The 16,454-nt window shown below is 47.4% G+C and overlaps 1 protein-coding gene and 1 long non-coding RNA gene across 2 annotated transcripts in view; one reads left to right on the top strand and one right to left on the bottom strand.

Moving 5' to 3' along the window:
* The window catches only part of LOC8029714, a 70,870-nt gene that overhangs the window by 5,784 nt on the left and 48,632 nt on the right, over window positions 1-16,454 (bottom strand). The window contains exons 2-4 of the mRNA XM_002406992.5: window positions 13,552-13,773; window positions 9,238-9,354; window positions 2,726-2,827 (exon numbers count right to left, since the gene is read on the bottom strand). Coding sequence (XP_002407036.3) covers window positions 2,726-2,827; window positions 9,238-9,354; window positions 13,552-13,763 — 431 coding nt within the window. The 5' untranslated portion in view covers window positions 13,764-13,773. The remainder of the gene's footprint in view (window positions 1-2,725; window positions 2,828-9,237; window positions 9,355-13,551; window positions 13,774-16,454) is intronic.
* LOC121833750 lies at window positions 11,912-15,818 on the top strand. Its single transcript, XR_006076813.1, has 3 exons — window positions 11,912-12,012; window positions 13,755-13,899; window positions 15,781-15,818. It is a non-coding gene; the product is annotated as an uncharacterized LOC121833750 (long non-coding RNA).

The following is a 16,454-nucleotide window of genomic DNA, read 5'->3' as shown; positions in this document are numbered from 1 at the left end:
CTTGGCGTCGTTCTTGCGGTCGTCCTAGACCTCTAGGACGACGTCACTTGTCACGTTACGTGAAAAACAAGCGGCGTCGGCGTTGGTCTGCCCGAAAGATGGCCATAAAAATACGTCATCAAGCGTCGTCATACGTCATCAGCGTGATGTCGCCACCGAAGCGAAGTGTGCAAAAGGTGCTCTTCGGACTTCATCTCTGCTCGTTGTGTGCCTCGTGCGATGGACTGTGAGGCGACCGCATCCACAAGGTGTCACAAAAGAAAATTTACACGGTGTTTTTTACCGCTAAAATAAACTAGGCATCGCCGAACGCTCATTCTCCGCCCAAATGTAGCACTAAAGGTCACGACCAGATGCCAAAGTTTCAGCCCGATGCGACGCCTTAGTCAAAAGTAAGTGATTTTCTGAAAATTTCAATGGGGAAAATGGCGGCCGACGGAGTTTTCAAACACATATGGGGCTCTACGGCACCAGAAACCGAAAACTGGCAAAAATGGGCTCCATTTTCCCATTGAAATTTTCATAAAATCGCTTACAACTTTTGATTAAGTCATCGGATCGGGCTGAAGCTTTGGCATCTGGTTGTGACCTCTAGCTCTACCCTTGGGCGGAGAATGAGCGTTCGGCGATGCCTAGTTTATTTTTGCGGTAAAAAAGAACGTGTAAATTTTTTTGTGACACCCTGTACATCTACGGCGGCTTCCGCAGGCAAACGTGACCGTCCACGCAAATACGCCGCCATGTTGCTGATGATGATGCGGCTGGTGCGACTCTCGCGCCCTCTATCAGCTAGATATTTTCTGCCACACTCTTGGACTGTGAAAACCCGCTTAGTGCGATTCTCTACCTATGTTTTGCGGCTTGGCATTCGACGTTTTCTGGCCCTCTTGAAAGTCTCCACTTTATTTTTCTGATGCATGCTACGTACCCTTTCTGCATTATCTTCCACTGTGAGAAATAGGGCTGGTAAGTGCCTGCCATTCAAGTGTTTCTGCTCGATATTCACGGGATACGAAGGAGGGGAAGGACGTCGAACGGCACTGGACGCGTTTTTGCAAACGATGACAACTGTTCTCGCCCTCGCAGAGATTACCCGCGTGGAGTTCTTCTCAGTCGTAGCCAAAAATAGTTGTTCGTGTTGGAGTCAGTCGCGCCCGTTCCTCTCTTTGCCTTGGTGCTGGTGGGAAAAAAGCAAGCTCTCCCCAAAACGTGCCCCAAAACAAAGTCATCTTGGATTCCGTCCGATCGTCAAAATGTGACTGTCGTCGACTGTGACTGTGTTATTTGAGATCTTTCTCAAATAAATTCTTTTCAGATAACGCTGCGTCGTGTGGTACGTACAATATATTGTTTGAGTGTTAACACTTGCTAAATTGTATGTCCGTGTCCTCTCCATCGGTAAACACGCTATTTGTGAGCCTGAAAAATTCATGTCTTTCGGCTATCTTCTGTCGTAAATTATCTTCGACAGCTAAGCGCTTTGTCCTTAGACACGCGGCTAATCGGGCGGCGCCATCAAAACCTATCGTAAAAAAAAAAAAAAATAATAACATTTTAGTCGCATTCGTTCTGTCGCGCGCGCACCCAACAAAATTAAATTAACTTTTTTTTTTTTTTTTTTTTTTAATTTGCGCAGTGCTTTCTCAATGTCCTCGGGAAAATACATGCACCATGAAACACAAAATACAGCGTGGATGGGAACGACTCCTCTTTCGGGTGCCCGGTTTCCAGCACGCGCAGGTTGCCTTTTCGTGCTCTGGCCGAGCGTGCACGCTCGAGGCTCACGAGACGCCTCAACGGTATTGAATGCAAAAAGCTCGCACTGGAGACAATCTAAGGGCCTCATGCCCTTCTCACCCTGTCAGCGACTCTTTGCGCAATCTGTCCGCTTGGCCTGACGAAAACGCACGAATGTGCTTGGCCGTTGCGTGTCCGCCCGTAGAGTTTTAGTAGACCGACGCTGCCGATTGCGGGCTGAGCGGGCGCGCACTCGATCCATGCTTCAAAGTGACGACACGTATTAAAACTCTGATAGCGTGTGAATGCTATATCTTACTGGTCACAGTCGGTCGCCGAAACAAATGTCTGTCTGCTGGGTATGCAGCGGCTTTCTGACTGACTATAGCTTATTGCAACATAAGGTCAGCAGAAGAAGCTCCGCCTCCATTACTTGCTCGCTGCCTTCCGTCATGCTCTGGCTGCGCGTGCTCACGAGAGGCTCAAATGTTATTGAAGAAGCCTCCACTGGAGACTTCTTCTATACTGCAGATCTTATGCAACAGACGAGCAGTTTTGTGCGGGTTGTGCGGCTTTCAATCATGGGCTCAGAACCACTGACAGGATCAAAATGGCAGGGAGGTCTTTCAGCTGCCTCCAGCGCGAACTTCCTACCTTCTAGTCGTGGTGAGAAGCAGCTCGCTAGTGGCGCTTCTGTTTTTCTCACTCTGAGTAGTGCAGTGCTACCCACGTGATTATATTTTAATTTTCATAATGCATAGAAGCTTGGCATTGAACGTGCTTGCTCCAGCAGAGGAAGTTAGTATCCTCACTCTGGGTTGGGAAAAAATTCCATCAGGTGGCGACACGCCAACTTCTCGCTGCGAATAACGCGTCTCGTGAGCTCCGAGGGTACACGCGCAGACAGCACGCGAACGAGTTAAACGAGCGCATGCGGGGCATTCTAAAGCAATGCTGACTGTATTGGCGATATTCGAAAGAAAGATACCCAGCATCAGAAGGTCCTTGGTCATCGGAGAAGCCTGGACTCATTCTCTTGCCAAAGCCCCGAGCAGTTGACAGGCTCAGCCGCCGAATTCCTCGCTTCTCCCTGCAAGGTGGCAGTGGTGCACCAGTCACTGTTTGCACGCAGCAGCTCTGCGCTGTCGCTTTGAACCGGACTTGTGTCACATGTTCTACTCAGGAGACTATATTTGAAATACTTTTGTTGGTATTTTGTTACCTTGAAGATGTTTTTTATTAAGTGTATTTTGAACTGTTCCTTCAAGGGGCACTAAGCCACTTTGATAAAGGGATAGAAAAACACGTGGACCCTTTTTTCTCGCGGACTACATTCTGTGGACCAATGAAAGCCGTACAATACGCAGAGATTCCGAATGATTTTATTATAACTTGTTTCGTAGAGAGTCTAATAGGTACACATTCGAATAAGACTCCCCTTTTTCTCCGCGGGCGAAGCCATCGCTTGCAACTCGCTGACACGCACCTTTCGTCGACCACGTCACTCGGAAGAAACTTCTTCCGAAAAAGGGCGTGTCGCGTTCTCTGAACATGCTTTTAACGAGGAAATAAGCTACGCACGGCTGTGATTTCGGGTTTGTTGGGATGCTTATGGCATCTAGATTGAGTTGTCACCACAAAAGAACGATTTCAGAATCGACTTCAGTGCCCTTTTAATTATGATTTTTATTGGTATATCCTACTTATTTTCTAAAACACAATTTTTATCCATTGTAGGAATTTGACGCCGGCACGTTTTGCGGGCCTAGCGATCGTCAGACATCAACATGCAACCAAAGCTGAAACCACAAATCACAGGGTTCGTTTTGTCCAGTTTCTCGCTTCGTCCGCGTCCAGTCCGTGAGAACCGGAGACAACCGTTCGATCGTCTCAGCAGTAAACAATAGTCATCGTTCTTACAGTCCTACACCCCTCTGAGCGTTTTTGTTATATTGTGACTGATCACCACGCACTATGCCCCCATACATATGCAGATATGTATGGCGGCTGTCAAATACATATCTGGCCGCCTCGGGCGTTGGATCCTGCGACTTCAGGAATACGATTTTACTGTTACGCATAGGTCCGGACGGAAGCACAACAATGCCGACTCACTCTCGCGTTGCCCCGTACCAGCAAAGACAACACCCACAGGTCAGTCTTCAGGCACTATACCATGTTCTATTCTTGCCGCCCTCCCAGATGACAAATTGCTCTGCGCTCAACGCTCGGACCCCTGGATACGACGATTTATCGAGCACCTTGAAGGGACACAACCGTCTACTAACCGTCGGTTTGTCTAAAGAGCACAGCACTGGACCATTATCGGCGGTCATCTCGGCACAGCTACATGCCCGAAGACCGTCGCTGGCTTCTCGTGGTTCCGCCCAATTTCTATTCCGAACCCTTGCGATGTTCGCATGACGATCCAACTGCGGGCCACTATAGGTCTCTTCAACACATACGCCAGAATTCGTCAACGCTTCTTTTGGCCCGGCATGTATCGCGCCGTTTGCAAATACCTTCGGTCCTGCCACAATGCCAATATCGCGGAAGTCCATCATCCCTACCAGCCGCCCTACTTCAAGCCCTCAGCCCACCACAAAATTCCTTCAAAGTGATCGGCATCGACCTCCTTGGCTCTCTTTCCGTGTCCATCGCTGGCAATCAATGGACCATTGATGCTATCGACTGCGCTACCCGCTACGTGGAAACGGCACCCCTCCAACATGCGGCGACTAAAGCAATAGCACCATTTCTCCTCTACAACATTGTTCTACGTCAAGGAGCCCCAGAAGTCCTCATTAGTGACAGCGAACGCTCCTTTTTAGCACAAACAGTGGAGGCACTACTCCACGCCTGCAATGCCAACCATCACATGACCTCCGCGTACCACCCCCCAAAAAATGGGCTTATTGAACGCTTTAACCACACTCTCTTGGACATGATTTCCATGTACATCAACTCTGAGCACTCAGATTGAGACGAAATCCTGCCCTTCGTCAGATTCGCATATAACATGGCCATCCAGTCCACCACGGGATTCTCCCCATTTCATCTCGCGTACGGCAGAGGCCCATCTTCCACCTTGGACACCATTTTTCCCCATTTATAATGAGTATGATCACGACGAATTTACCTGGATCAGCTCGCCTCCCACTCCGAAACCACCCGACAACTCGCCCGTGCACGCACCATGGAACACCAACAAGCCTCCAAACTTATACGATGCTTACCACACGCTTCTCGCCAAATGACCTTGCCCTCATATCGACCCCAATTCGTCCAATTGGCCTATACAAAAAGTTTCTACGGAAATACAAGGGGCCATACAGGATTCTTCGACAGACATCTCCGGTAAACTATATAATTGAACCCACGATTCCTTTAAATGATCGCCGAAGCCATGGCCCACACACAGTACATGTCAGACGCCTCATTACAAAATATCAACGGTGTCGTTTTTCTATTCTCCATGAACAAATGGAAGAAAACAAGAAGAGGACACCAGAGTCTTCTTTACTTCCTTGTGTCTGATCCTGCTACAGCAAGAATGTCAGTTTGTGAAGAATGATCGGTCGCGCATGAATGTATAGTTTCGGGTTTTTTATGATGCATAGAGCTCGTAGATTGAGTTATGTGCGTTGGGTGTGCCCCCAACGCACACCGAGTGTTTCTCAAGTTGGCTGACTTAGTTTTCGATGACACTCAGTAAATTTCTAATTGGAACCGGTTGTTTATATTTACTAACAAAACAAATTGGCCGAAATCGCTGCTGCCGCTACGCTGATTTTCGAAGAAATGCGTGAGTATTTCGCGCTACGGTTATGTATATGGCTCTCCCATTTTAAGTGGAACAGATTTATTACAAAACATTCGTAAAAGATGCACTAATACGATTTGTGCAGGTGAGTTATACGGCTAGGGGGACATTATGTGGGTGGCTAATCTTTGCGATAAGTCAGGTAATTAATTAAAATTCGTGAATTAACTTTTTCATGAATGAAAATAGACATATGGTTCCAGTTAGAAACTTACTGGGCGTCATCGAAAACCGCTAAATCAACTCTTTTTAGAACGACTTGAAGCTCCTGGGAAACTCGGGGGCGCTCCAAAGTTACCGCTCGTGCAGCAGGCGCAAAGCTAGCAGTGGCGGAACGCGGTGATAAGATTATCATCCTCGTTTTGCCACTGCCAGCTTCTAAAGTCTAAAGTAGCCCGTCGGCAGTAACTCAAAGCCTGGTTCCGAATCCTGGCGTGAGAACAACGGAGGTACGCTGTTTTGGCCAATCTCACACAAACACGCACGCACACGCACACAGATGAGTGCGTTGCCTTCTCCATCGTTTATCGGATGGACCTACGGAAGCAGAACTCGCACATCAAACTGTGCCAGCCTCTTGACGGACAGGCCCCCGCCGCGGGCCAATCATCGGAAGCAGAAAGGTTTGGGGTGGCGGCCTGTGGTGCTGTTTCGCTCAAACAACAGTCGTCTGCTAGGCCATAAGAAACCTCTTCCATAACGATTCGCCAAATGACTAATCATCATTTTCGCCGAGCAACTTTTTTTTTTTGTGGTGATTTGTTTTGCCTACACTTGAATTATATTCGTCGACGTCTATCGAAAGCGACAAAATTAACCAAGAAGAAAATTAAAATTAGGAAAAAACTGCTTTGTCTTCGCCACGTTCCTTTTTTTTTAGTAATGTTATTTTTATGGGAAAGATAGGTTGAGAGTAAGTGGATTTCTTTCTTTTCTTTTCGCGCCGGTCAAGCGGATAGGAAAGACGGCTCTTTGTACGAAGCTCTGGATGAAACGTAATTTACAGTGGGAACAAAAGCGGCTTTAGGAAAAGCTCACGGAACGGTAGCTATCTGAAGTACCTGCTGCCAGAGTATTCTGGCTAAATGCGTTCGACCCATCATAAAGAAATAAAAAGAAGAAAAAAAAAAAAGATAATTAGTTTTTCACTCGTACGTCCGACACCAGACCCCCTTCTGCTGAAGATGCGTTGCTAACACAATATACTTCAAGCAACTCGATTAAGTACCTAGATTACGTTTGTTTTGTTTCATCCTATGAAGCATAATTCAAAACAGAAGTCCACGTTCGCCGTGTTCAAACCATGCACGGAGGTATCTGGACTCGTCCTCAAGCCACACGCAGTGTCTCATTGGATCGGATCAGCGTCGGACGTTCAGCCGTATTCCAAATCTCTGTTCTTTAAAGGGTCGATTTAAACGTTTTTAACAAAACATATTTTCTGAAAGAGCACAAGAAATTGAGCCTAAAACAGGAAATAAATTTCCCCATAAATTTTCAAATAATTTTTAATCGTAGAAATACGATATAACCGAAACTAATCAGCGATTTTACTGGTCCGCTATCTTGTTGCGTTGTCAGGTGTATAAACATCAGCACATGGGCAACTTGAGTCTGTTTTGCTTAGCATCAGAAGGCCGTCACAATCGTCCGTGGGAAATAATGGACTACAATTAATCGAGCTTGTCTTAGTCAAGGAATGAGAAACCAATGTTTTAAGATTTTTATCACGAGATATCAGACAATTCGCCGTTCACATGCGATCCGTCGGCATCGCCTCCGAGGGGACCTCCCGCGGGGGCTGCATTCGCGATCCGCCTACATATGGACTCAGATGCCGCTTCGAATCAGAATGGCATGGAAGGTTTTAGTTGCAAGAAAGGTGTGAGCTGTTTTCTAGCATGACGCGAACGCTAGGAGTCAGCGTTCGCGTGAAACCGCTTCGGCCCATTTCTATCGCAGATACTTCTCGGTTGGAAATCAATAAGATATCACTCTGCAGCATTTCTTCGTGGCGTTATTGCACCTCACAGCCAATCACCAATTCCCCCAATACTTCATCGCATGACGCAAACAATCTGAACCATATGCAATTCGCAAAAAAAAACAACAAAAAAAAAAACAGGAAGATTTATTGGTGGATTTTGGGAATTCGTTAGCAGGAACCTTGGAAACGTCACACACGCCGCCCTTTTGGGAAACGCTAACGCTGACCCCTTCGCTTTTTCTTTAGGCTTTCTCTTTTGCTTCCTCTATTTTTTGCTGTCTCTTTTTGACCTCGTTACGAGGTCAGTGTTAGCGTTTCCCGAAAGGGGGCTTGTGTGGCGTTTCCCAAGGGTCATGCTAACGGATTCCTTAAAATTCCAGCAATGGATCTTCCTGTAATTTTTTCACTCCTTTTTTGTACTCAGCTGTCAGGGTGCGTCGACACCCTTGGATACGGTCATCCATACCACTCGTAGAAAGAACCACATCCATACTGCTCGTAGAAGGAACCGCATCCATATCACTCGTGGAGTGGACCGCATCCATCGTTTTAACTACACGCACCCATCACAACCCACGCACCGCTACTACGGAAACCCAGAGCGAAGAACAACTGGCGACGGCAGTGCGGCAACTGAGCACGCCCGCATTCCACCGAGCCGCGGCGCAACACCATGATAACAAAGCCGTACTGAATGAGATGGCGCCATCAGAGAAGACCAACGCTGGGAACAAATTGGACACGACGATTGCATCAATGTTCAGCTCAAACTTGACTCGAAGCCGAGCGCTGACGCAGCACTCGTTTCCATTCTGTGTCCAGCGTTGGCCGTCTCTGATTAAGCCATCTGATTCAGCACTACGGCTTTGTTATCTAGGATGTGTTACGCGGCGTCTACTCCTATCTGGCTCCACGCCAGCTGTGCGCGTGACTTCGCCGAAAACGAAAGGGCTCGTTCTGACCAAAGCCCGGCTGTGTCTGTCAGTTTGTCAGCTCCGGGGAGAGAGGTTGACGCGTGCTGACGTCAGCACTTCGGACCAATGGGAGCGTCTCACGCGTCACCCTCTCTCCCTTCTCTCTTTCTCCCCGACACTGACAGACGAAAGACACTGCCGGGTTTTCGTCGAAACGAGCGTTCCTTTGCACACTTTCAACGCAAGCGTGGACTTATCAGTGAGTGACTGGGCATTTCCGTTTTCGCGGACCCGACAAGGATTCGAGCGCGTGCGTCAAAGCATCTTTCGAAATGGCAGTGTGAGCTATCGGTATCGTTCTGTGCAAACACAATGTGCTAAAACCAAAAATACTCTTGGGCTGGTAAGGATAATATAAATAATGGGAAGAACAAAACACAGGGACGGTCAAAATCGTCTTGTCCGTTTTGTGTTTTATGTTCGGATTTATTATATCTAAAAATACGGCCGTGAGTTTCTCGTTCATTTCTTTCGAACAGCGCGAGAGCAACTCTGAACACAAAAGTAGCCGTTCAATATCTTCTCTTGAATGAAAACTCGAACAACGAGACTATTTCCAGCGGTGATTTCTGATTTTGTGGGAGCGCCGATCGTGTCATGATGAGTGCGTTCGCTGCTCTATACAGCGTAGAGATCGGGTTCGCTGCCGGGGCTACAACTCGGGCTTGTCCGCCCACCATTTCCAGCAGTGTGTCCGGCACTCAGGGCCGACTTACTTCAGGTCGACGGGGTCGATGTCTTCATTCTCCAGCAAGAAAGAGAGATCGGGATCTTCTCGTTTCCCGAAACCCCGGGCAGTTGAGATCTTCATCTTGCGGAACCCCTTCTTGATTCTGGAACAGGAAAGCGGTGTGTGAATTTGTCGCCGTGATATCTGCCTGGTACCGGTTTTTCATGCGATGGTTCCATTGCCCGACAAAGTGGAACCGGCATCGCTCATCCGCCCTTCGTCAACCTTGCCAGGTGTGCGCCATGCACGCTGCCAGCATCGGGTATGTCCGGACATTTCATCATAAGCCTTTTCATCGAACGCCGTTTCATCGAAGCCGGTCATCGAAACCGTCTTAACTAAAACCCCCAAATCGGGCACTTGCTGAGTCCAATGATCTCTATTTTCTTTTCTTTGTGTTCTGCACCGGAATTGCTATAGCACCTGAGAACTTGGAAAACCTTGCGTTTTGTTTTAACATCAAATGGAAAGTAATGCATGCCCATGTCCGCTTGTGCGTACGTAAAGACACGGTCACACTGCTTATACACCATACAAAAGAGAGCCTACAAACAGATTCGAACGCAAGTCACCACGACATTCGTGCTGCGAATGCCACATGGTGACGAGTTCAAGGCACGCGGCCTTCGAACCACGGATATCGCGGTGACTGATGTCTCCAGACTGTCCTTTGTATGATGTATAAGCAGTGTGACCCCGGCTTAAGTAAAATAGAGAATGTAAGGGCATCAAGCGAAAAGAAGCCAAAAGAAAAATAATGTTTTGGCATTCATTTTATGCTAGTTTTTACGCTTTCATTATACTACTTCCTTTTCACAAATACGCACGCTCTTGCTGACCTATTTGGCTGTTGCACAGTGGTGTCCACTGCAAGAAGCCTGTTGGTACGCTGCTTGTGCAGCTCTGGTTTTAAATAGTCGGAACATGGAAAGAAAGCAAACACTACTTTCAGCACAGGATGTGTTTATGGGCTCGGTCTTACGCGGAAAGCGTCACGCTCGAATATGACGAGAATGCGTTACACGCAGGCCAAGGCAACTAAAAAAAAATACCGCGCCCATAGCGGGCAATGCATAAGCATCCAAACATATGCCATACTTAACGTAAGTAAACATAATTAGGCATTATTAATTGTAATAAACACGCTTTACGATTCAGCTCAGCTGGAATTGAGCTCCGGACCGTGTGATCCGTAGCCGATGCCTTTGCTCGCTGCCACAAGGAGGAGGTGAAAGAGAGCACAAGCTGGCAGGACGAAGTATGACTCTCGTTCCTAATGGCGTCACATAAAGGGAGGGGGGGGGGGGGGGGGGGGCGGGCGGCGAGCCACCGCTGAACACCTCCTAGATAACAACAAAGTCGTAGTGCTCATAAAGATATCATCATCAGCGAAGACCAACACTGGTCACAGATTGGACACGACGATTGCGTCAACGTTCCGCGCAAACTTGACTCGAAGTCGAGCGCCCCCTGACGCGGCAGTCGTTTCCAATCTGTGTCCAGCGTTGGCCTTCGCTGGTGACGCAAAAACGTCAAGACTACGGCCTTGTATTCTAGGTGGTGTTACACCGCGCCCCGAGTGCTGCTGACCCTGGTGACGCCACTGCTCGTTACCATCGACGCGCGCAAGTGGCTTCCGGAGGAGCGACTCTCTCCTCACGACGTCAAGGGGCTGATCGATTCATAATGCTCCCGACGGGTAGCTCAGAGGGCGTATGGCGTCATGACTTCGGGCACATTAAGCCCCTGAATGTTTTTGTCTTGTCATTGGCGTGAAATGTGCCGAAGAATGAGACCTGTGCCTCGCAAAGCTCTTGGAAGCGAGTGACGGCGCAGCACTGAGATGAGCGGCCCTTGGAACCGAATGGCGGCGCAGTATACTCGCTCGTGGCACGCGTCCTGCGCACTTGCACTACAATATGGTTATTGGTACTTGAAAGAAATGCAAAGCGTGAATTTTATCACGGGGCTTAAGATAAACCTCCTTCCCGCTCGACTATTTTATCAATCACATCCTTGCAATCCACTAATTATTCTCAATGCACTACACTCAAGCTCAGAAGAGGCAGAACCGGTGGAAAGTTCTCATTAAATAAAGCAGGCTCCTCTCCACACTCCTCTCTAGAATAATTTTAAGCTTGCTTCGATCGTCCTGACAAACCCAGTGGTGAGCACATGAGTGGGTCCTGTATGTGCAGCGCACCCGAAACCATCCAAAGCACCCCGTAATTAAGCATAACAAATCATAGTGTAGATAAAATGCACGCACGACACGTTCTGTGATCCCCTGGTTTATCAAAATGATCAAGAAAAGTTTAATTTTTTCTAAAACATTTTTGACAATCACGTTTTTTTATTTTTAATTTGCATTGTGCTGTTTAGGCACCATAGTTTAAGCAATGAACGTCCCCCCCCCCCCCCCCCAACACACACACACACCCAGTAAACCTCTGCATACGCGTACACCCTCTCCCATTGCCTTGCTTCCTGCTGCCGCCATTTTCGGAGGGCACGACACGACCTACATTGTCAGCGTCCATCTTTGCGCGTATTTCGTCCTTTTTGCCGATTCGTTTTTGACCATCGGTAGCATGGGGCTTAAAAAGTACTGAAAGCCGATATAAAACGGCACGTTGCCAATGTGTTCTGACGGGCGGAGGTATGTTGGGCTGTCCTTCATTTCTAGCTCGCAAACAACTCCCCAGACGGCGCTTTTTACTTGAAAAAGGTCCATTACACATTCCCCGTCATCAGTTTTACAGTAAGTCATGTTCCTAATTCATTTTTTAATCAACAGGGCAGCACGCAGTCAAAATCCGTAGTAAGTTAACGGTGCCATTCAGGTAAAAAGTGACCCCAGTAATTGTTTTCTGCTCATTGAGTAGCCTCAAAATAATATCTGAACGCAACTACTTTTTTTTAACAGATGGAAAGATGTAAAACTAATTAGAAGCATTGTAATGCTACCAAATACGCTATCATAATTCTATGAAACGGTGCGAAACGATTCGATGAACCGGCGTTCGACGAAATGGCATTCGATTAAATGTTTGATGAAATCCCCGGTAACCGGCATCGTTCAAATGTACCGGCCCACATGAGAGGCTTTCTCGGCGATTTTGCAGGTCCTCTGATGCCCGTTTCTCAAAAGTCTAGCGGGTGTGGTTTTCTTTTTTTTCTTTCTCCGCTTGATTTTTGGAAGGGAATGGGGTAAAGGCGACACTACATCATCCAAACATGTTAGTGAACGGACATTTCGTTTCATGGACGTTTCGGTGGTGAAATGTATGTTTAGACGTAAAGCCATTTGGTTTCCAGGAATTTCTATGGAAGCTTCGGCACCTGCGTGTCATGACATCTGTTCAGGTATTAGACGTTTCGCAGCTTCCATATGGGTCAGCTGGTGGTTTTGAATCGGCGAATGTCCATCGAGCAGTCGTTTTGGTGTGTACACTACGACTTTGTAGGAATGAGAACGCGATAAAAAATACTTGACATCTATAGCAGCAACAAGATCGATAGCTAAACGAGGAAATTTTTATGTAGTTTTTATACCTTTGGTAGCTTCCGAAGAGACATATTTACGTGAGTTTTAAACCTTAGAAAAATTAGACAAAAACAATAGAGGATTTGTCTGCGATGTTGTCTGAGATGGTAGTCCTTGGCTGTATGAGGCTGTTTTACATCCGCAGAAAAGGTGGGTATAAATGCATGTACAAGCTCTGCTACAACCTTGTATGTATGACAAAAGACAATAAGATCATCTCCTGAGTACGAGAATTAGATTAAATTTGTACTTGATATTGTGAAGTTTTGACATTGTATCTTTTTAAATTATTTGTTATTAACTTGTGTGTAATCTTGTACGGGCCTTGCTGTCTTTTTTTTCTTTTCTTTTTGCCCTTTCTGCTTGGTTCATTCATAGTCTGCAGTATGTAAGAAATAAAAAAAAAAAAAATAAAAAAAATCGGGGGCAATTAAGTTGCGGTTTTTCGTGGGCCAAAGTGTGGCTCTCGTGACCTGGAAAATCCCAAGACAAGATAGTTGGGACCAAGAAATCCTGCTCGTTCCCGAATGACCGACTCTAAAACTGGTTTTTGTTGAGTTAAAGAACGCGCCGAAGTTAGACGTAATGATCATTTTATGCTGTCTTTCCTACCTCCTCGCACAAAACACTTGCGTTTTGAAAGGGTCAACCCAAGTTCGGTTCGACTTGGAGCGATATGAGGAAGCATGTGATGCATCGGTGCTTAGCAAGCTCTTGGTGTATACCCACGGCCGAGCTGGGCGGCATGCTCACATGGGGTCCGCGGGTTCCTGGTTCCGCTGGCGGAGGAAGGCCAGACCGGGCGGAATCCGTTTGCCGAACCCGCGGGCCGTGGACAGTCGTAGCTTCTGGAAGCCCCCACGGTGCTGACGGTCGCTGGCTTCCGGCGTCTCGGAGCCCGCAGCGGCCAGGCACAGGAACAGGGCAGCCGCCACAAGTGCACTCGTCCGTCCCAGGGCCGCCATGTCGCTCGGGCTGCGGGAAAGCCGACCGCGGACTCGTGAACCAGATTCAAGTGGCCGTGCTCGGACAGCAGTTGACACGCAGGTGCGTCTACCTTCCCAGAGTGTGCGTGGCCGATGGTGGTCAGGCACGCAAATGGTGAGATTTTAGATAGCCTTTTTCACTTACAGGACAACCCCGCTCAAAGTTGAACCAAATCAAATGACCGACATCGCTTTTGGGGGACCTAACTGATACGGGCAAAATACATCTGGGCACTTTTCTGGTAATCAGCCTCAGCGCATTGGCCAACGTGCCCCTATTTTCTATTTGGCTTTCCATTAAATTAAAGGGGAGTGGATGCGATTATCTTTCCTTTAGAGCGGATAATTTAAATATCCACGAAGCTACGACATCGAAAATAAGATATATATATATATATATATATATATATATATATATATATATATATATATATATATATATATATATGTATACTTATTTATTCACCATGAGGACCCGTTTTGGGTTATATCTCGACTGAAGTCATCATCGTCATTGTCATTGTTATCCTAATTTTAACTTTTTTTCTGGCGGCCCATTTGGGCATTATTAGGGAGCGGCAACATAAATAAATAGAAACAATGAACTCACAAACAAAGATACACTGTACGCAAGTTACGTGAGTTAAAGAGGAAGGTGCTACCACAAATTAGTTTCTTTTTGTGGAAATAATCTGGTTAGGTTGTCAATGTAATTGTAACTCACATTCCTATCCATAAGTCCGGAGACCGAAATTCACTTCTTAACTATCGTCCCATATCGTTCACTAGTATCCCATCCAAAATTATTGAACACATCATATTTTCAAATGTCATAAAATATATTGAGTGCAATAATCTTCTCAACGTTAATCAACATGGATTTAGGCAAGGCCTATCATGTGAAACGCAACTTCTGGAACTCGCACATGACGTTCACTCTAACCTTGAACATAAAAAGTGAAAGCCGTTTACAACTCCCTGTAACGCCGAATTGGAGCGCAGCTCTTGAGGAGGAGGAGGGAAGGGTACTGAGGGGAGGGTAGACACCTCCTTCTCCTCCTCCCCTCATTCTTTAATATGTTCCGGGGGGGGTCACCTGACCTCAAGGGGATGGAGGGGGTCACGTGACCTCGGGGAGGGGGCCAGGTGACCTGGGGGTCACGTGACCTTGGGAGGTCACTTGGGGGTCACCTTGAGGGTCGCGTGACCTTGAGGTGACCTTGGGAGGGGTCACGTGACCTCGGGGCTTACGTGACCTCGGGGGTCACGTGACCTTGGGAGGGGTCACGTGACCTTGGTGTGACCTTGGAAGGGGTCACGTGACCTTGGGGTGACCTTGGTTACGCCGACGGCGACGGCGACGCCAACGGCGACGGCGATGCCGCTCAAGCCGGAAACGGGCGCCTAAGAGCTGCGCTCTAAAACAAGTCGATGCCATCTTTCCTGACTTTGCAAAAGCCTTCGATAGGGTATCTCATAATCGTCTTTTAACCAAACTTCACCATTTTAAGATTGACCCCCTTATCATCGCCCGAATATCAAAATTTCTCTCTGGTCGCTCCCACGACACCATCGCAAATAGCTCAGAGTCATCTCGATCTAAAGTAACATCAGGCGTCCCTCAAGGTAGCGTACTCGGACCACTTCTTTTAGAGCGCAGCTCTTAGGCGCCCGTTTCCGCCTTGAGCGCCGTCGCCGTCGGCGTAACTAAGGTCACCCCAAGGTCACGTGACCCCCCCCCCCGAAGTCACGTGACACCCCCCCGAGGTCACGTGACCCCCTCCCCCGAGGTCAGGTGACTCCCCCGGAGCATATTAAAGAATGAGGGGAGGAGGAGGAGGAGGGGTCTACCCCCCTCAGTACCCTTCCCTCCTCCTCCTCAAGAGCTGCGCTCCAATTCGGCGTTACAGGGAGTTGTAAACGGCTTTCACTTTTTTTCTAATCACCATTAATGATCTCCCTCTCTGTGTCTCTTCCACCATCCTCCTTTTTGCAGATGACTGCGTGATTTATCGTACAATCACGAATACTGACGATTATTCATCCCTGCAAACCGACCCATCATCCATTGCTCATTGGTGTGACAAGTGGCAGATGTACCTGAACTTAGATAAACAGAAAGTGCTACCCTTTCCTCGTATTTGTCACTATCCTCTATTTACAATATTAACGACACAGTGCTCAGTAGTGCTTCATGCTACAAATATCTTGGTCTTCATTTAACACGCAATTTAACATGGGTCACCCATATTAATCGCATAATCGAATAGCACGCTGGAAAAAACTTAAAACTCACCCCCCCCCCCCCCCCCCCCCCCGCCGCCCTAAAGTGAAACAGATCGCGTACCTAAATTTAGTCCGCCTCAAACCTAGAGTACGCTGCATCCGTACGGTCCCCGTGGCAAAAAACCAGAAGGTGTGCAAAACAAAGGTTTGACATTTATTTTTTCTGATTATTTTTTTTACACTAGTGTTTCTTATTCTAGCGAATCTTTCTGAGCTCACTATAAGGCGGAAGATATCTCGATTGACTCAGTGTTACACCTCAAACCTACGCTTAGAAATATTTTACTCCCACGTCCCATTTTGTTTTTCCCAAGACTAGACAAGAGCTGTAAAATAGAGCCTATATTTGTCTCCACCACCTCCTACGGCAATTCTTTTCCCCCC

This window comes from Ixodes scapularis, unplaced genomic scaffold (genome assembly GCF_016920785.2).
Source record: "Ixodes scapularis isolate PalLabHiFi unplaced genomic scaffold, ASM1692078v2 PGA_scaffold9__187_contigs__length_104089568, whole genome shotgun sequence".
NCBI classification, from domain to species: Eukaryota; Metazoa; Arthropoda; class Arachnida; order Ixodida; family Ixodidae; genus Ixodes; species Ixodes scapularis.
Note: the sequence above shows the minus strand (reverse complement) of the source record. Positions and strands in the feature narration are given on the sequence as shown.